Below are 20,308 nucleotides of genomic sequence, written 5' to 3'. Positions count from 1 at the left end.
CGATTCGCTCCGGCTAAAGAGTTGGACGCACGGTTCTCTCAGGCGCTGACATTTCTGGTTCAGCATTGACGAGTGCATCAGCATTTCTGCAAGACGCCATCAGAACCTCGGTGTCAACATTTACCAAAAATAGATAACATATATGAACGTATTTATCGAAATATATAATATATAATCGTATTTGTGAATTTAATATCCGTATTCAGCACACGGTGTACCGAAGATCTATTTTCAGTACATGGTGTATTGAAAAAGATATTTTCGGTACACCGTGTGCCGAATACGGTACTGTTGTTTGTATTCTGCACACAATATGCCAAAAATCATCTGTATTCGGTACACGGTGTGCCGAATATAGGTAACAGTGCGCATTTGACATACGGTGTGCCGAAAATGCCTATTTTCTGCTAGCACCATTTTATAAGCGGTGCAGTATGCAAACGCACGGGAAGATGCAGCTAGTGGAAAGAAGCATGCGGAGTACGCGAGCTGGCCAGCCGGCCAAATAAAGAGAAAAGGATAAAGCGTAAAGGAATAAAATGTAAAAGATAAAGCGCAACGTGATGTGAAGGCTGATGGTGTACCGAATAAGGGTTTTTCGGTACACCATGTGCCGAATACGCACTGTTGCTCGTATTCGGCACATGTGTGCCGAAAATGTCTTTTTTGGTACATTGTGTATCGAAAATATATTTTCGGTACACTGTGTGTCGAATACAGATGCTAAATTCGCAAATACAATACATATTATCTATTTTGATAAATACGCTCACATATATTATCTAATTTTATTTTTTTCCCAACATTTCAACCGCAACAAAATCACGGCTAGGGCAATCGCAATGTCGGAAAAAAGCAGTTCATATGGGTTACATAGTGTAAATAAAAAAAAAAACCGTAGAACCCACTTATTTTTACCCGTAGAACCCACTTATTTCCTATCCTACCCACAAATATTATACTCTTTACCGTAACAACTACACTACAGTCAGTCCCATCCATATAATCACTCGGCATAGATACACTGGCACATTGCTGTTACCCGCAACACAGGCTGACGGTACCTGAGAATTGACCGGTTGAGTCATGGTGATGGTGAGTACGACCTTTCACGTCACCAATAGCAGACATCCCATGAGTTTGTGAACCTTATTTGGATTTTTTTTAAACTATTATTATTTTATACGTAAATTTCCAAAGTCATATACAAATTTTAAAAAATAAAAAATAATACATATTCGCTTTCTGTTATTGTGAGAAGGGGGTTTCAGGTCCTCAGAATAGAAAAAAAAAAAGGAGTTTTCACATTCTGAGAGCTTGAAAACTTTTCTGGCGCTATCGGAACTTAAAAATAGATTTTTCGCGTCTTGATTGTACGAAAAATCTTGTTCGTATTATGAGCACATGAAAATATTCTTTTCGAGTACTGAAGACATGAAAAATATGTTTGTATGGTAGAAAATATTTTTAACATCATAAAATTATTTTGTCTTTGCATTATGTGAATTAACATATTTGTTGTATGGAAAATCGGTAAATATATTTAAATTTTATTGTATGCATGAAAAACTATTCAATGAAAATTTATTTATATCGCCAGAAAAGATATTTAGTGCGAAAATATTATGTCGCTTTTTTATTTTGCGATTCAACTTATTTCTTATATGGAATGAAAAGATAGAAAAAAATTGTAGAATCACTTATCCGATAATGAGACGTAGCTGATAAATATTACATGTGAGGCTATAATTTGTTTTTAATATTAGTAGTTGTAAAGCATAAGTATCAAATAACCCGGTATGTGACATGAGATTTATCGTCATAGCGCGAGTAGACCCTAACCATAAATAGATAACGATAATAAACATTAGCATGTACGGTACACCTAAACTAACCTAATAATATGCAGCTGCTAACCTAGCATGCCATAGGAAATAAAAATATATCATGTTACAATAGATGCTATCTACTAATTGCATCTAGGATATTTACCATTTCGCAGGGCATCAGGGCCCTCCGCTTTAGCGTGACGGACTCTCTCCCGCTTCCTTTCCCTCTTTGCTTCACGTGCTTCAGCTATGGTACGCTCCTTTGCTGCCTTCCTTATGCGCTCCTCCTTGTGACGCTTCAGTCATAGTTTCTCCTATTGTTGCTCGTACTCATAGCGATCGTAAACTTGCCTCCTTCACCGAATGCTCATGTCGACCTACCGTTTCTGATCATCAGTTTGCTCTATGTTCAGCCATCTTATGAAGTCACAGATAGGTGGAAGAGACTGGAGAAATAAAACGAGATGGGAGATTAGTAAAACAGTGCATGAGATCGTATGGAAAGTGTAACATGAATGATCTATGTTGCTATACCGGTAGGTAATCATACGATCCATGTCAAGATGGGTCGTACTGGTAGTTAGCACGCATGAAGAAGCGTCTGTCATATGTGTAGGAGATATCTTGTGCCTCACGTAGGCTACAAGGGTCGCCGCAAAAGCACATCGACGGCTTGACGCCATGGGGGATGAGAAGCTCCTAATGTTTCTTGAGTGGGTTTGGTGAAGCTGAGAAAGATATTGCATTTAGAGAGTTAAGAAATGACTGATCTATCTATGGTTCAGGGTGGAGTTATTTATGGTGACTAGACTGGTGTATGGATTGAATGCATAGTCATGGCTGGGGCTAGAGCATGAGAGTATTGTACACAAGGAGTGGTTCCTTTTACACCGCGCATGAGCAGTCTCAAATAATGATCAATGATACCAGGGTTCGTGTTTCGTCACCAATTCTGTGAGGTAAAAAATGTTTGCAGCATAATGGGTGGTGATAATTCATTCGAGTACGGTTACATAACACAATTATGTTAAGATGATCAAGATAGAGGTGCCTTTTATTGACGAAGGGCATTGAATATTCTATTAAGCTCATCATCGTGTGTCATGGCAGGGAAAAACATGTGCATGATTCAAAGCTGTAGTGCGATGAGGTGAAGGGTTGCTGTAGTTCGATAATAGACCGGTGAAGGCTAGAAAATAGTCTTTTCAGTGCTACCTCTTATATGCCGGTGGAGTCTAGACAATAGGCTTTCTAGTGTCGCCACATCTATCCGTTACCTATGGGACTAATTATATATAAACAAAAATTCAATCGATTCTCTACTCACACATCTTATGACTTCGAATTAAATCAAGACAGTGGCGTGCCGTCATCAACTAGATGGCCCCATTGATCCACTGCTTCCACACCCCTATTTATATGTTTACGGTAGAGATTACTACATAAGACACAATTATATTCCTTGTGCATTTTGGCCGCCATGTCGGCATGGAGATGACGTTGTAGTCCAAATTTACAAGCATTTCAGGTACACTTTGAGTCGGGTTATCTATAAGTATCTAATATGGTTTAAGTCTTGCGAGTATCTTCGTACTCATACTGCTTTTTCAGTGCTACCGGCGAGGAGGAGTTGATCTTTGGCTACTTCACGGCCACCAAGGGTGGTGACGGGCATGAGTAGGCAACTACTTAGATGTCGTGCTTTTGTGATGGAGCCTAAGTGCATATGGCTTCATCTTCCTTCTATTGTTTATAGCTTTAGATTCCGCTGCATAATTCTCTGTTATCTAGGAGTTGATTAGTTTTAGTCTCCTCGTAGCTCTCTTTTGCTATAAATTATAAGAAATTATGGATGCTTAAGAATTTATAATATAATTTAATTACTCATTCTTTGTTAAGCTTTGGTGTGTTGTGATATATTGTAAATACATGTGTTCCAATCTTAGACATAAAACATGTGCCGGAACTACCAGAGCGGTATTCTGATTAATCATTAAAGTCATGATTAAGTAAATGATCGATTTAATGATTAATTAGAATACTACTTGGATAGTTTCTTATAACGTGGAAACTGTCAGCACTATCCCGGCCACACGACCCCTCCTCCCTTCTGTGTCATTTACATTTCGGCCGAGCGTTGTCCAGAGAAATTGTTTCGAGGGAAAAAAAACTCAGTCAATTTGATTTGCAAGCCTCTCTAAACTAAAGAGAAACATGTTTGATATAGTTCATAGAGTTTAGAACTCACTCACCAACCTAGCAACACGATTCATAGCACAAATTTAATTCGAATACTCTCTTTTCTCCAAAGCTCAAGAACTCGAGAACTCCACAAATTTAGTTCTAAACTATAAATCGACCCATCAATTCATGCATTCTTGCCGAGGAAAGCCTAAAGTACTTACCCACGTTGCTTGTGGAGGTTGGTGACTATCGGTGATGAAGGAAATGAAGAAATCGCCTGGGAAGAGGAGTCCAGCTGTGGTTCCTCGTGCTTCAAGCAAGAACACAAGGAACATCAAGAATGGCTTGAATCTTTCGGAAAAATGTAAATGAATTAGATGAATGGTAAGCTTATTAGCTAGTGATCGTATGAATACAATATGTGTACCTTGATTCAGATTCTAAAGGGAGGAATCGAAGGAGAAAGAGAGAGGGCTTGAGAGGGAGGGGACTGCTCTTCTCCTTGGCAGGTTGGAAACGGGAGAGGGAGAGAGAGAGCACGGTGGGAGTGAGGGAGTGGGTGGATGCACGTGGAGGAGAGGGAAATGGAGTGGTTGGCCATTCAAATGGGTCCCATATGTAAGAGAAGAAAGATATTTTTATGCGAATTCTATTCTTTTCTCTCTTGAATTTTCTTCTCTCATTCGATTGACTTGAAACAAAATGGTCTAGTGTGTCAAAATAAATAGCTCAAATTTAGACACGATGCTAATGACACACGATTATGCTTAATCGTGTGATTACGAATTTGGATTGTCATGCGGCCCAAGGCACGAAAATCTACCACGTGTCAGGTTTTTGCACCTAGCCCAAGACTACTACATGTAAGTAGTTTTTGAGCTCTCAATCCGCAACAATGTCTTTTGTCGTGACATAGTGGTGTGAAATCTTGCACACCGTACATAAGTGGGAATTTCATAGATGTTTTTGTTTTTTTAGGGCGCGAAAACTCCTTTTTCATGTCCTGAGGACGTGAAAATCCCTTTTGTCATGGTACAAAACTTGAATAGGTATTATTTTTATATTTTCACAATTTACATATTATTTTTAAATTTATATATAAAATAATAATATTAAAAAATTCGCCTTATTTGCAGTCTAGGGGGGCACGGTTCAACTTATTGATGGTTACCCCTAAAAAAAAATTTATAGAGAAGACCTTCTATGATTTTAAAAAAAAATCCTAAAAACTAGAGATAATTATAAGACCTTCTATGATTTTTTTTAAAAATAGTATCGTTTGCATCATATTTTATCGAGAAGAAATTTGACAAAAAAAGAAAAATGTTGAAGCGTGTAGCTTATTTATTGACTTATGTTAAAAAAAAGTTTAACATATAAACACATATTTTTCTTGCGTAAGGAGTATCTTAATAGGATCTTTAAAATTAATTTCACTTCATTTAGAATTTATTAATTTCTTCATAATTTTTACAAAGTTCACAAGTATAAAGTGAATATATTAAAAAACAGTACTGCAATTTACTTTTTCATGTCTACTATTATTTTTCCTATATAAAACATAGTATAAGTAAATTAATAAAAGTAGTTTAAGTAATTTTAGAGGTGTGATGGGTTAGTTATTAATTAATCTAGTTGCAACATATTTACACAATCCTGCATCTAACAATAATTATTTTATGAGTTCATGTATTTTTAAAAGACATATTATCATGTAAGAAGAATAACAAAATTGATTTCATGATTTCTGGATTAGCAAAAAGTAAACTATGCATTTAACTAGGTTTAGCAAATACATTTTCTCACCGAAAATATTTAATTTTTTTATGATTATAAATACTTTTTCTTGCGTGTTACAAGAAAATTTTTTTGTTTCGCTTGATTTGAAACTCAAATGAATTAGTTATTGATTTTACAAGGTTCAATCATTTTTTAGTTTTTTTTAACTTCACTAAAATTTGAGAAAACCGCTCGATAAATCGCTAAAATAGAACGATTATCGACGAATTGGAACGATTACCGACAATTCAAAAAATACGGAAAACCGCTCGATAAATCACTAAATGCAGTCAATAGTCGTAGCAAATCGACCAATTACCGTTCGGTTGATTCAGTCTGAATTCTCATCAAATTTTAAATTTGAGCTAGTAAATGTTGAACGAATGCTCGCTAATTTTTACCCGGTTATCATAATAACCATGATTTCCTGTAATCGTCGGGCGAATGGTTTTCAAGTTCCAAAAGAATTTGTAAAGCCTGGGGGCGTGTTCGTGCGAACTGCAACCTCCAACCTCCATTGTTTAATAAGAAAATGTCCGTGCATTTGCAACCGCTTTCAAAATTCAAATCTATATCAAATCATTGTGTCGGAAATAATCTTGATGGGCCAAGGACTAATGGCGACCAGCTGGAGCCAAATTGTCTCTTGGAAAGGCGATGTGCTTCCTAGCCAAACTTTTTCTAACCTTTACTTTTTATATCGTCCAATTGCCTTCGACTTAATTGCAATTAATCCGTGAATTGATATTTGTTCTCCTTACTCCGTACAAGCAACTGGGGCGTAAATCGGCAGCCGTTCATGATCGAATTATTTTGTACCAAGTGAAATACGTCGTATTTAACAATTTCTACCTATGCCGGCATACATCTATAGCGGATTATGGGTACGAATTTACGTGGAATTTTTACATTTGGACTCTTTTTAAAAACATATTCTACCATACTTTAAAAAATAATTTCTAAAAATAAACCTATAATGACATTTGCTGGTGTGGTTGAATAACATGACTTTGTGATATTCTATGTTGGATTTATAAGATCATATAGGACAAGTTATCGTAATATCAATTGCAACGATGTCATGTTATTTAACAACGATGTCAAAAGACATGGTGTCATAAAAAATATATTTTTGACATTGTTTCCCTATAAATCTATATGAAAATGTTTTTTTAGGTCAAAATCTAAAAATTCCATCGAATTTAGACTACTTGCTTTAAGATATTATAAAAAAACTTGTAGATTATGGATTGTAAAAAGCTGTATTGCACCATCTACATCTACGTAAACTGATAAAAGACAATTACTGTATTATTACAATCTAAAAATTAAATTGTATAATCTATAAATTGAAACAAATTACGTGTCGAATCGCGGCAACCCGTACGCCACGAAAGGTATGTGCTGCCTTTCCCGCTACGCCAACCCTAACACGACCAGGCACCTGCCTTACCTCGTTAATGGCACAACCGTAAATACAGACTAGTTCCAGCCCCTCTTAGCCCGCCTCACCCCTGACCATTATCGCTATCTCCCACCACCGCACCCGCAACCTCCGAGTCGAATACTCGCGCAACCCCACCTGTCGGCCCGTTCTGCCCCTCCCCCATGGCGACGCCCGCCACCGCGCCGGCCCCGCCAAACCCTAACCCCGTCCCCGACGAGCCGCTGCCACCGCCGCAGGAGGAGGAGGAGGCGCCGGAGTCGCCGCCGCCTGCCCCCACCACCTCAATCGAGCCCACCCCTTCAGGCGACGAGGAGAGCGATGATTCGTCGTCCGTCTCGTCGGCTTCCTCCGCCCCCGCGGCCGTCGCGGCGGGCGGTGGTGGAGCCGAGAGGCCTTTCCCCGCGGCGAAGGACCTCCTCCACATCTCCTTCAACCAGGACTACGGCTGCTTCGCGGCGGGCATCAAGTCGGGCTTCCGCATCTACAACTGCGACCCCTTCCGCGAGATCTTCCGCCGCGACCTCGGCACCGCGGGGGACGGCGACGGGGGAGGGGGAGGGGGTATCAGCGTCGTGGAAATGCTCTTCCGCTGCAACATACTCGCGCTCGTAGGCGGCGGCGATAACCCCCACTACCCGCCGAACAAGGTGATGATCTGGGACGACCACCAGAGCCGCTGCATCGGGGAGCTCTCCTTCCGCTCTCCCGTCCGTGGCGTCCGCCTCCGACGCGACCGCATCATAGTGGTTCTTGAGAACAAAATTTTTGTATACAACTTCGCGGACCTTAAGCTTGTGCACCAGATTGAGACGGCACCCAATCCTAAGGGCCTCTGCGTGGTGTCGCAGCAGCCTGGGTCGATCGTGCTGGTTTGCCCTGGTGCACAAAAGGGGCAGGTCAGGGTGGAACACTATGGGGCAAGGAAGACCAAGTTTATCAATGCACACACTTCCCGTGTTGCATGCTTTGCATTGTCGCAGGATGGGAGGCTGATTGCCACTGCTAGCACCAAGGGGACGCTAATCAGAATCTTCAATGCTGCTGAGGGCAATCTTCTCCAGGAAGTAAGCTTTCTTAACATACATGTAATGGTAAACATGCAAGTTATGTCGAGGAATGCTAGAATTGACAAAAAACTGAATTAGGTCGGGTGCATAGGGGAAAAATGTATCTTTGAACAACTGCTTGATGGAAATGCGAGAATAACGCTGCTTTGCGATCAAATATTTAAACGTGCTACTTTGCTGGCATTGTATTGTGCCAGCTCACATGGATTGCTTTTGCTGTGACGACCGAGTACTGACGTTATAGCATAAGTTGTTTAAATGTTAATTACAGGCTTCTTGGCTAGCTTCACATTCTTTTACGGGTTAGTAGAAGCAAAACATAGTATTTTCTGACCAGACGTGAAGTAATTACAGTTTCAAAGCCCCTCACAATAAATATGTAAATTTGTTTCACAGAAATTAAGAGATTTTCGAGAGTTCGATCAGCAACACCAGTCTCCGCAGCACTTCCCCTGGTCGGGAAACACTGTTAGGATTTCTGGGATTGTGCTGGCAGCAGGGCGGGATATAGTGTTGATGGTCCTGGTGATTCGTTAGCATGTAACGCGAGCACAGGCTGTGTGTACCGTGCAGTTAGGTGTTTCTGGTGAAGAGAAAGGGAGCATAGCATCCAGGCTTGTTCAGAATGGGTTGAACAGTCTGAGGAAAAAAAAGAATGCATGTATTCAACAGTAAGCTTGTACTAGTGTTCTTAGATTACTAGTTCTTAAACCGGTAACCCATTCACACCGCTCATTAACACCCCTAGTGATACCATGAGGAAGGAGTGTGCAGAAATGTCTGACACATTCCCTACCAGTTCGATCAGATGGCTGAGACTGGAAGATGCCATGGATGGATAGTCAACTAATCACCGCTGCTTGCTTGATAACAATTCAACAGGGTCCATGGATTGGCGAATGCACGCTTTTTATGTTAAATTTGGATTTGAAAAACTTATAAAATTGTACTACGGAGTGCTTCTAATTTAAACTGATTTTGATAAAGTTTCATAGTTATTGACCTCGCTGTGCAAGTATTACCAATCTATGCTGCTCTTTAGTATATTCACTCTTGCCAATTTGCTAATTTGTAATCATTGGCAAACATATGACATGATGAAGTCTTAACATTTCTGTACCTTTTTTTTTTACTGAGGATATAGTTATTAACTGTGTCTGCTACTCTGCTTTCTTCTATTATAGGTAAGGAGAGGTGCTGATAGAGCAGAAATATATAGCTTGGCTTTCTCGAATAATTTGCAGTATTTGGCTGTATCCAGTGATAAAGGCACAATACATGTGTTCAATCTAAAGATAAATGATAAGCCTCTGCCGACTCCAGATCCCGAAATTCCCCATTTAAGTCCTCCTCTTTCTTTCATTAAGGGTAAGTTCCTTGTCTATCCATTCAAATGTCTTGAGTCAGAAGTCTCCCTTTTGGTTTACCGTGAATGGCATTTATAGGCTTAAAATTTCTGTTTCAGAATCCACAAGCTGAGTATAGTTGTGATTTATGTTATATATCTTCCTAAATTGATACAGCGTACTTAGGGAGTTAGTTTGTATCGAAACTTACATGTTGGTTTAAGCTTCAGACTGAGTTATGTTACATTTTCTTTTCCACTAAAATTCTAAATTGTACAAGAATAAAGAGCACTTTGGTGGTTTAGTACGATACCAGAACTTTGATGGTTTAGTTACCCAGGATGAGTTAAAGGTGATCAGGTTCAAGATGAAAGGATCGGGCTATTTTCGATTCGCCTTTCATGATTAGGCTCATGTTCACTTGTTTATTTTCTGTCACTGGCAGGTGTGTTGCCAAAATATTTCCACTCCGAGTGGTCAGTAGCTCAATTCAGGCTCCATGAGGGTGAGCAGTATATTGTTGCATTCGGACATGAGAAAAATACCGTGACAGTTGTTGGTATGGATGGAAGGTATAGGCATGAAATCTAAATTCATCCTTTTAGTGCTGTAGTTTGTAGCTACAGATTTGAACTTGACAATCTATCTTTCATGATCTTGCAGCTTCTACAGATGCCAGTTTGACCCTGTTAATGGCGGAGAAATGTTGCAGCTGGAGTGCTACAATTTCTTGAAACCATCAGATCAACCGTAGGCACTTGACAATCTATCTTTCATGATCTTGCAGCTTCTACAGATGCCAGTTTGACCCTGTTAATGGCGGAGAAATCTTGCAGCTGGAGTGCTACAATTTCTTAAAACCATCGGATCAACCGTAGGTCCGTAGCGACAGCGACATAACCGTCACCTATTCATATTTCTTGTACCAGGGTTGTACAGTATATATGTGCGCCCTCGTTCTTCTGAGGGCTAAGCAAAGCTAATACTATTTGTAAATATATCTTGTTGGTTTCGATTTCTGATTATGTTCTGTGGAGGGTTAAACGGACCTTGTGCAGATGAACATGATAGAATGCATGGTTATTATGTTCGTGCAGATGAACCTTATAAGATGACTGTCAAGTCTATTGTGGATTTTTATTATGTTCGTACAGCAATTATGTCCCCATATTTGATTGATTGCGTGCTGTAGCGATCGTTATATGACTAGTAATCCCTCTAGTCGAAAATACTTAACCTTTTGGATAAGGTTTAGTTAAACTTATAAACTTACTACCAATAGGTTTTAGATATTTAGTTTGTAAACATTAAAGTTACATGTATAGATTTGTTTTTAAAAATATTTTTATAATCTTAACATTTTATTGAATTTTATAATATATTCTAATAGAAAAGAGTTGTTAAAGATACATATCGGTGCTCGTATAATAATGTTCAAACGTCAAATGTTTTTTATTAGAAGGGAGCAGATGAGCAGTGGGACTTGTCCTTCCCCCAATCCTCCTTTGCCCGGGGTTTGGCCTATGCTGGCAGAGTGGCAGCGATGGAATCGTCGGTAGTGGCTGGTGCTGGTGTTGCCTGGTCCTCGAGATGGTATCACGTAACTGCTAGGCAACGTGGCATTTTCATCAATTGATTGGTTTGTTAGCAGACGATCATTGCCAACTTTTGTTGGTTAGGCCTTGTTGGGAATCATGATTATTGGAGCTGCAAAAGGATATTGAATGGCATGGTGTTTTTGGCAAAAAAGATATTGGTTGCATTAGCGTGAAGCTCGTTCACGCTATCGGCACTAGCATTGTCGAAAAGCTGCCACGGTGGTGTTGCGGACACAAGATAGTCTTGGCATTTCGCCCATCCTGCTATTATTATTCTGTTATTATTATTTAGAGTAATGGCAAAAATTACATATGTTTCTATAAAATTATTGTAAAACTACAAATTTAGTATTAATTTTATCATAAAAATATAGATAATTTGATAAAATTATCGTAAAACTACATATTCAAACAATAGTTTTACAAAATTATAGATTTAATGTTGATTTTATTGTAAAACTATAGATAATTTAGTAAAATTATTGTAAAACTATGAAGTTAAATAATAATCTAACAAAACTATAGATTTAGTGTTGATTTTATCGTAAAACTACAGATTCTTATGGACGGTTTGTTTCATGAACAATTTCACATCCTTATTCATGGTAATATGATTAGAAACAACTTCTCTAGAATATACAATTTTGTAATAAAATCGATACTAAATCTTTAGTTTTATGAAATTGTTACTTATTTATGATTAATTTTGCTAAAATATCTGTAGTTTGTACGATAAAATCAGTACTAAATCTGTAGTTTTGTGAAATAATTATTTAAATCTATAGTTTTACGATAAAAATAATATTAAATCTGTAATTTTGCGAAACTATAGATTAAATATATGATTTTATAATAATTTTATCAAATTATCGGGAGTTTAACGAAATTTACTCTACTATTTACTTCCCATAAATAAGTAAATAACCAAGACGTGGAAGCTTGGCGAGCTCTTCCAAAATTCTCGCACCTTGCCAGGAGGAGTATTCATCCGCCCGTCGACTCGATCCGACACACAGATGGTATTCGTCACCAAGTCCCCATCCGCTCGGTCCAGCAACCGGCATGGCCGACGTCCCTATCCTATCCACTCGGGTGGACGCCGGCGGCGAAGCTAGCGCTAAAATATTAGTGGCGCACCAATTAATAATATGGGACACAGATCCTCTGCAGTTGCCAGTGGCAACTGCAGAGAACTACAATAGAGTACATTAAGAGCAATCCACAGCTCTTGATTTAGAGATGGATGGATTGGATCGATCGCTACAGTACCTGATGCTACAGTACAAATTAGTGTTACAGTAGAATCGAACACTGTAACTACAGTGATACGCAGTAAACAGTGATTAATTAATGCAGAGAACTGTAGCAACAGACTCATATTACTGTGTAAACAGTAATCTTCTGCATTAATCATCATTAATGCAGAGGATCCGTGTCCAATAATATGAGCCCGTTAATACGCACCAGGTAGCTTCGCCGCGTACCTACCCCGCCATTCAAGTCGAGGCAGCTTCCTTCGGCCCTCGACTAAATTGCGCCATTTTTTTTGGCCGAAATATCGCGGCGAATAAATTTTAAAGGGTATGTTTCTTTAGTCTTAACTTATTAAGGAGATGTAAATAAAAACAACTTTAAATGGTTTCTTCCCTTTATCTGCTTATCATACGTAGATGAGATAACTAAAAGAACACGCATGTTCGCTCGTCTCATCGTAGCGGGAGTGAAGTGCGTATGCGCATAGCACCTGCGTAAATGGTCCGCCGAAATGACGTCTAGTTGCTCGTGCATGTTAACTTACTTTTACGGTTTTATTCCTTTTTGCTATGTGGGTAAACGGATAAATATATAAAAATTATGTCGATCAAAACTCTAATCGTGACGGTGTAACCGACTTCTCAACTGGTAACAAAGCCTAGACACAAATCAAATTAACACCCTATACAATATTGCTATGAAGATAAAGTGCACATAAACTGAACATATTTAGCCAACGCAAGTCTGAGAGTAGCTAAAAGAGTTGAGATAACATCAACATTTAGAAACAAAGTTAATAAGCATCCACTAAATCACAGCAGCACAACACCAAGGATGAATTAACAGGTAGCCCTACGAAAAGTCAACAATAGATATAATGCGGTGAACAAGAACATGTCAGACTATATCACCGACATAAATATCTAAGACTACCAAACACATACCTGAATACTATTACCTGAATACTATTGTATTTAGATAATTAGCCTAACCTCAGAATAATCACTCATCACAGAGCAAGTTACCACAAGCAAACTTGTTGTCTAGAGCGAGGGAGAGGAAAACTCACAGAGAAACACACTCAAATGAATGGAGAAGAGAGGCTAGACAAGGCTTACTAGCCACTGTTCCAAAAAACCTAGCAACAACGTCGTGAAGTATATCAGAGATACAAAGCTAATCCACACTGCTAGGGCACGTGTTGGCGAGTCTAAGTGTCACATCTCTGACATCCACCACCACAAGCTCCCTCGGGCAATGCACACAACCAAGAAGATGATGAACTCGGTTTCCATGTACTCGCCAAAAAGGAGATCACCAAAGCAGAGATAAATGTGTCACCTTTTCTGTTTCTCTATTCCAACCGATCTCGGTTGCTAGATAGAAATAGGAGACCTCTCCTTGAGCACGCATGCCAAGGATGGCTGCTGCCGCCAAAACTGGTTCGACCTCCCCAATCCTTCCTCGCCTCCTGTCCATCCCCATCACCCAAATCGGAACCAGTACGGATGAGCTCACGAGCTTGGAGAAACCGAACGCAGCACAATCGTCGCTGCCACCGCTCTGGAGCTGCCAGACCCTAGACCGAATCGATTGAGATCCCCTGACTTTACTCGTACCTGAAGTCAGGTGACTTCAAGTAGATCTGAGCCATCGGATCATAGGTGAACAGTTCAGATTTAGTGCTACAGTATTCTATAAACAGTAAATCGTGCTACAGTACCATTGAACAGTAACTCTGCTACAGCAGCCGACTGCAAAATACTGTTCATTCAGACTCAATTTACTGTGCGGCTCTGACTTCATGTTGCTGAAGTTAGAAATCGTCCAGCTGAAAGAAGGAGCAGCCGAACGGGGCTGGGTCGAAATCAGCTTGGGCCAAAACCAGAAGAGCAGACCGGTTAGCCCATGAATAGAGAAAAAAACATTAAAATTAACACCACCAACTAGATCCAGATCGGCTGGTCATATATTCTTGAAACAGTATCTCGGTAGGCTTTCTTCAGTCTAACCATCTGTCTGAAAAATACACTGACTTTTTTTTAGAGCTCCAGCTCCAAATTCATTTATGATTTGGAGTTTGTAGTATAAAGTGAAATAATTTAAATATTCATTTTTAATTTAAAATAAAAATAAGATGTCTAGTTATAAAAATTCTAGAGTTGAAGAGCTATGCCAGACCATCCCATAAACATGAACGAATAGATTCTTAAGCAACCGTCAGAACTTTGTGGTATATATGATCCTGATCTCGATGCCATTTACCGATACTTCTAAAGCAATTAACACCACTTGAGTGTCAAAGTCAACAACTCAAGAATCTGTCCATGTTCGCCTAAATCTGATCGGAATGAGCCAGATTTCTACTGCTCGTTAGTCCCTCAGTCCCAACCTTGTTAACGTTGATGCCTGTGTCGAAGTCAACAAAACCTCTGCTGTCCGTTCGCCCAATAGGATTTCAATTTCGTTTTATAATTTTTTCATTCATGGGCAAAAAAATACCGAAATGTAAAATTAAATATTTTGTTCATTTTTCGTCCATATAGATCTCAGGTACCATAAAATAAAATTTTAAAATTAAATATTTTGTTCTGTTCTGAAATTTTAATCCCCTTATTCATCGCAGAGTCCCGGGCGATCAACCGCTACATCGCGACCAAGTACAAGTCGGAGGGCCCCGACCTGCTGCCCACCCCGTCGGCGAAGCTGGAGGTGTGGCCGGAGGTGGAGTCGCAGCACTTCTACCCGAACGTGTCCCCCCTGGTGTTCCAGCTCCTCATCAAGCCCCTGATGGGCGGCGCGCCGGACCCGATCGTGGTGGACAAGCACGCCCACCAGCTGGCCGAGGTGCTCGACGTCTACGAGGCGCACCTGGCCCAGAACAAGTACCTCGCCGGCGACGAGTTCACGCTCGCCGACCTCAACCACATGTCCTACCTGCTCTACCTCAGCAAGACCCCCAAGGCGGAGCTCGTGGAGTCCAGGCCTCACGTCAAGGCCTGGTGGGAGGACATCTCCAAGCGCCTCGCGTTCGAAAAGACCGTCGCCGCCATCCCCTTCCCGTCCGCCTGAGTTGAGGGAGCCAGGCGCCTAGTGCTGCCGGAGCCGGACGTGTGTCGTAACGTCGTTGCTTGTTGAGATCATCTGGTCGAGTGAGTCGAATAAAAAGCGTCGTGCTCTGTGCAACAAACCGTTTCTGTGCCGTGGACAAGATCCAGAACTGTCTCGATATTGTAACGCTAGCTCGTTTATGTGCCGTTTTAGCTCCTATGGAAGCAACGCGCCAGCTCGGTCGGTATAGATGATGTATTCGATGAGCGCAACATGACTGTTGATTCCTTTTCTTTCTTGATGAATGAACTGCGTTCGGAAGAAACAAATGAAGTGCCGATGAACTCGTATGCCAACGTACCTGCTTGGGCTGCTAAATCACTGGGCCCAAGGCCCGTGGCTAGGAATCGCTTGCCACGCGATACTGGCGCATGGCGATCGAGCCCACCGTGCCGCTTGCCCCCGACTGCGCGCGTGGGCAGCCGCCGCGCCCGACGGGGACTGGAGCCGCGCCGCCGCCGCCGCCGCCGCCGCCGCCGCTGAGCCAGTCCACATGTGTTGGTCCGGGCCACACTCCTGATAGGCTTTGTAATCTGCGTGCAAGGACCATCCAATCCCCACCCTTGGTGTGGCATTCGACTATTCGAGCTGGGCTGGGACGAACAGTCATGGGCACCGGCAGCCACCGCGCAGCAATAGTAGGACTGTTACTTGACATTTTATTTCCTCATTTATTTTCCCACTTATAAATTTCTCTAACTCATCCATACAATTTATAATAACTGATGTCATATATCACACTATAAATTAGTCTATCTATTCAAAAATAATAAATTTATTTGTTTTAGGCTTGATCTTCAAAGTTAAATTTTAACTAATTTTTTTATATAAAATATATTATTTATAGCTGCAAAACCTATATAAAATGAAATTATTTCTAATCGTGAACATAATTATATAATTTTTATATATTAGATATTTTTATAATATATTAAATATTAGTTAAAATACATAAAATTTAATTTTTTAATACACTTACATTTTCTAAATATAAGGAGTAGTATCATCTTTAAATGCATGATATCATGTCTTATACAATTATTTTCCGTCATGTCTCGTGTACCACTTGGGCACGCGTCCATGGGAGGCTGCAGTTTGCACATTATTGGTGCACTATTCGCTGCGGCAATAGTAAATGAACCCATCCCATCAATCATATACACCCATCCACATGTCCGGATAATCGCGATTCCAAATCGTGCACGGAATATGCACGCGTCGATGCATATTCCACAAGGGAGCATCCATTATTGTAGCTGAAGCAACCCATATGGAGTACGTGCGTGCCGCGAGCATCTCGTCACATGGCCCTGCTCTGCAGGCTAGGCCCGAATTGCGAGAGCCGATAAGCGATAACGATTCCGTGGTTTCTCAGTCCACGACGGATCAGATGGAATTCATTCACCCTTTTTCGAATGAGGAAAACCTTCATATTCCAGCGAGCCATTTTCTGCCGCCGAATCGCTTCGAGTGCCATCTGCCATGGAGGATTTGTTCCTTTTGATTTCGCGGAGATGGAAGATTTGTTCTCTGTGCACGTGTTTTTTTCAGATGTATTTATCATTGTGATTTTGATAGACGAATCTGATAGCTTAATTCTCAATTTAAAAATCATTTGTTATTATTTTGAGATATCAAGTTATATCAAGAAAGAGTGGCTAATATGCCATATTGCCCGCTGGGCCACACTCTTTTTATATGGACATCCTATTTCTAATCATAAGTTGGGATTAGTTATAATCCTCAACAAAATGGTTAATAGGCCTTACCCTTGAAAAGGTAAAAATATGACCTCAGAGATTAGATGGATTCAAATAAACTCCTATCTCACTAGCCTCCCCATATACACTTATAGGTTTTTACTACCTTCTTGTTGATTCTCATAGCAGGATGAATATATAAAGCCTAGGTTTTTCTGAGGGAAGCTAAAAAGGTGAACAAATATCATGTAAATAAGTGGGAGGCTATTTAACGGCCAAATTATGTATGTATGGATATTTTGAACACTACGACCATGAATAAATACTTACTTATCAAGTGGATTAAAAATTCTGCTCTATTTTTACAAGATATTTGGTGTAAGCTTCACAAGGTTAAATATTTGCTAGATAGAAATTTCTTCACTTTGAAGCACAAAGGCACATCCTAATTTTAGCAAGATCTGCATAAGGTCAAAATTCTTTTTCATTGGGGGCCTTATACAATGTAAATAATGGTAGGTAGGTTCCCTTCTAGAAAGATGTGTGGGTTGAAGATACCCCTCTCAAAATCCAATACTTAGATTTTTTTTTTAATAATATGCTCAGGAAGATATTTGGGTGGTTAATTATTGGGATAATGAGAATTGGGACATTCAGTTTAAAAGAAGTATTGCTGAGGAGGACATCTCTCAGTGGGTGGAGTTCATGATATAAAGCAACATGTTCGTCTTAATGGGGATGAAGATGAGGTCCTCTCGACTTTGGATAAATTAATAAGATTTATCACTAAGTCTATATATAGATTTATCACATTTGAAAGAGTCTCTAGCAGTGTAGCCCAAACTATTTGGAGATGCAAACTCACTTTTAGGATTAAAGTCTTCCTGTAATAAATGTTTCATAATAAGCTCCCGTTGCCACGTCTCTCAAGAAAAGAGGTGGAAAGGGGGAGAGGTGTTCTCTTTAGACCATCTCCAACGGTTTCCCTTCAGGGGCCAAAATCCCTTCACGACGGGATTTTCGTTCCCTTCAGCGTTCCAACGGTTTCCCTTCACGGTTCCCGTCACGACGGGATTCCCAGGGTCATTCCCTTCAGAACGGGATTCTCTCTCCATTCCCTTCACGATTCCCCTCGAGGGGAAGCTGTTGGAGATGAGAGGAAATAAAGGGAATGAGAACGGGGAAGGGAATCGGGAAGGGAACGAAATGAAGGGAATATGGTTGGAGATGGTCTTATAGCAAACTAGAGGCTGTCGATCATATCCTCTTCCGATGTACGATCGTCTGATGTATCTAGAACAGGCTACACCAGACTTTTAGGTGGAATAACTTCTCGTACCTGATTTATGGGCAAGTTCATTCTCAGGGATTCTCCAAATTTCTAAAAAATTAGGTTATTTATTTTTACGGGTCTAATATGGGCTATGCGGCGATCTAGTAATAAAATAACGATCAAGAAAAAGTTCTCAAATAAGCCGCATGAAGTCTAATACATTGTTACGTTGTTTATATAGAATTGGAACATTTTTCTCAGAGTAGATGACAAGTTTAAGTGGATAACGCAGTAAGGGAGATTAGAGAGTGGGCTCCTAGCTTCATTCCTGTCGGGGGGCTCATGCTTGATGTTTTTGAGGTTTAGTGCCCTAGAACCTATCTAATAAGATAGATATGCTCCGAGTTGTTTTTTACCTGGCTACGTTTTTTTCGATTGGTATGACGTTGGTATTCCAAGTCTTTCTTCTATTATTCGCTTTCTTCTTATCTGGACAGTTTCGTTTGGCTCTCCATACAAGTCAAGGTCTTTCTTCTTTTAAAAGATAGTATATGCAAATCCATTTATTTTTCGTCACACAAAACCCATATATGTTGTTTTCTTAAAATTCTCTCATCGCCAGCTACTAGCTACTAGTAGAATCTAGAATGTGATCTTCACTCCTTGGTTCTCTCCTTTTTCTTTTCTTTATTATTTGAGCTCCCTAGAGCCTAGTAGAAGGAGATGCCTGTCCTGTCCCTGTCCCCGAAGCAGTATCACGTGCAAGGCTCGCGCTTCGATTGCGTTGCATGCATGAGACGAGCATGTGCCGGTGATGCATAGCGCGCATGGCCAGTTTGCCTGTGCCCACGCTGCAGCGGCGTTTAATTGGACGGCGACAGGTCGGGGGGCCGCGCCCCGCCCACCCCACCGCGTGTCTGCGGGTACAGGATGAGGCGGCGCAGCTGTCAGCGAGGCGCGCCGGGGATCCCTATCGAAGAAATCCGGCCCTCTGCACCGGCGCCACGTACGCCGGCACGACTCACGGCCCTGGTCCAGTTCCCCGCCGCTCTCCTAATAAATTGGATGGGATCCGCTTCTCAGAGTTGGGATTTTCCCCGGCACTAGTGTGAATAGTCAAATAGTGAAATTTTTTGAAATCAATTGTCAGCGGAAAGTAGCAAGCGAAACAGCAGAAGCGCTAGCTTCGTCGCGCCCAGCTATTCTTATTCACGGGAACGGTTGTATTTCAGAGCACACCATCCATATACATCCGTTTCACATGTTAATATAGCGGTGTAGAGATAATTAAACAGAACTACTAGTAAACAGCCCTCGCGTCGTCTCTTAGGCGACTCAGGGTGACCAAGCAGCGTGGCACTGCACCCATCAGGTAAAGGTAGAATATAGATAGTAGGGATCTGAATTATCTAATATTTGTATAGGTTAAAATATGAATATAGATATTTGTATTCGTATACGTTTCTAAAACGGATACTAAAATGAATGTATCTGAATTTGTTTTTGAGAATCCGATTCCGACGAGGATATTACAATTGCTTTAAATTCAGATATAAAAATAGATAATATCTGTATTCGTCAACTATGGAACTAATTTTTGCTAATATTTTAGAAAATTCAGAGGTGAATAAAATCTATATATTCCGACTCAATCAAATTAGAACAAATTTGCTTGCAAGGACTGTCGGTCCTCTGCTTGCAAGCGCTCTTTTGTGTTGTG

General features: G+C 40.5%; 2 protein-coding genes across 2 annotated transcripts; both read left to right on the top strand.

The window, feature by feature from the left end:
* The first annotated feature begins 7,294 nt into the window (after positions 1 to 7,294).
* LOC133928218 (autophagy-related protein 18a-like) lies at positions 7,295 to 10,805 on the top strand. The gene is made up of 4 exons (XM_062374446.1): positions 7,295 to 8,303; positions 9,491 to 9,674; positions 10,098 to 10,224; positions 10,316 to 10,805. Exons 1-4 carry the CDS (start codon positions 7,401 to 7,403, stop codon positions 10,404 to 10,406), a joined length of 1,305 nt encoding a protein of 434 aa, XP_062230430.1. The 5' UTR covers positions 7,295 to 7,400; the 3' UTR covers positions 10,407 to 10,805.
* A 1,507-nt stretch (positions 10,806 to 12,312) lies between these two features.
* On the top strand, positions 12,313 to 15,768 carry LOC133886297 (glutathione S-transferase 3-like). The gene is made up of 3 exons (XM_062326048.1): positions 12,313 to 12,453; positions 15,051 to 15,057; positions 15,131 to 15,768. Exons 1-3 carry the CDS (start codon positions 12,313 to 12,315, stop codon positions 15,574 to 15,576), a joined length of 594 nt encoding a protein of 197 aa, XP_062182032.1. The 3' UTR covers positions 15,577 to 15,768.
* The last annotated feature ends 4,540 nt before the right edge of the window (positions 15,769 to 20,308 follow it).

This window comes from Phragmites australis, chromosome 1 (genome assembly GCF_958298935.1).
Source record: "Phragmites australis chromosome 1, lpPhrAust1.1, whole genome shotgun sequence".
In the NCBI taxonomy this organism is placed as follows: Eukaryota; Viridiplantae; Streptophyta; class Magnoliopsida; order Poales; family Poaceae; genus Phragmites; species Phragmites australis.
Note: the sequence above shows the minus strand (reverse complement) of the source record. Positions and strands in the feature narration are given on the sequence as shown.

Excerpts from the sequence above, each read along its gene's own strand:
- LOC133928218 (XM_062374446.1), top strand. The coding sequence starts at position 7,401 with ATGGCGACGCCCGCCACCGCGCCGGCCCCGCCAAACCCTAACCCCGTC. Across the intron at positions 9,675-10,097 it reads TCCTCTTTCTTTCATTAAGG|GTGTGTTGCCAAAATATTTC; the intron begins GTAAGTTCCTTG and ends TGTCACTGGCAG. Across the intron at positions 10,225-10,315 it reads GTTGTTGGTATGGATGGAAG|CTTCTACAGATGCCAGTTTG; the intron begins GTATAGGCATGA and ends ATGATCTTGCAG.
- LOC133886297 (XM_062326048.1), top strand. The coding sequence starts at position 12,313 with ATGGCCGACGTCCCTATCCTATCCACTCGGGTGGACGCCGGCGGCGAA.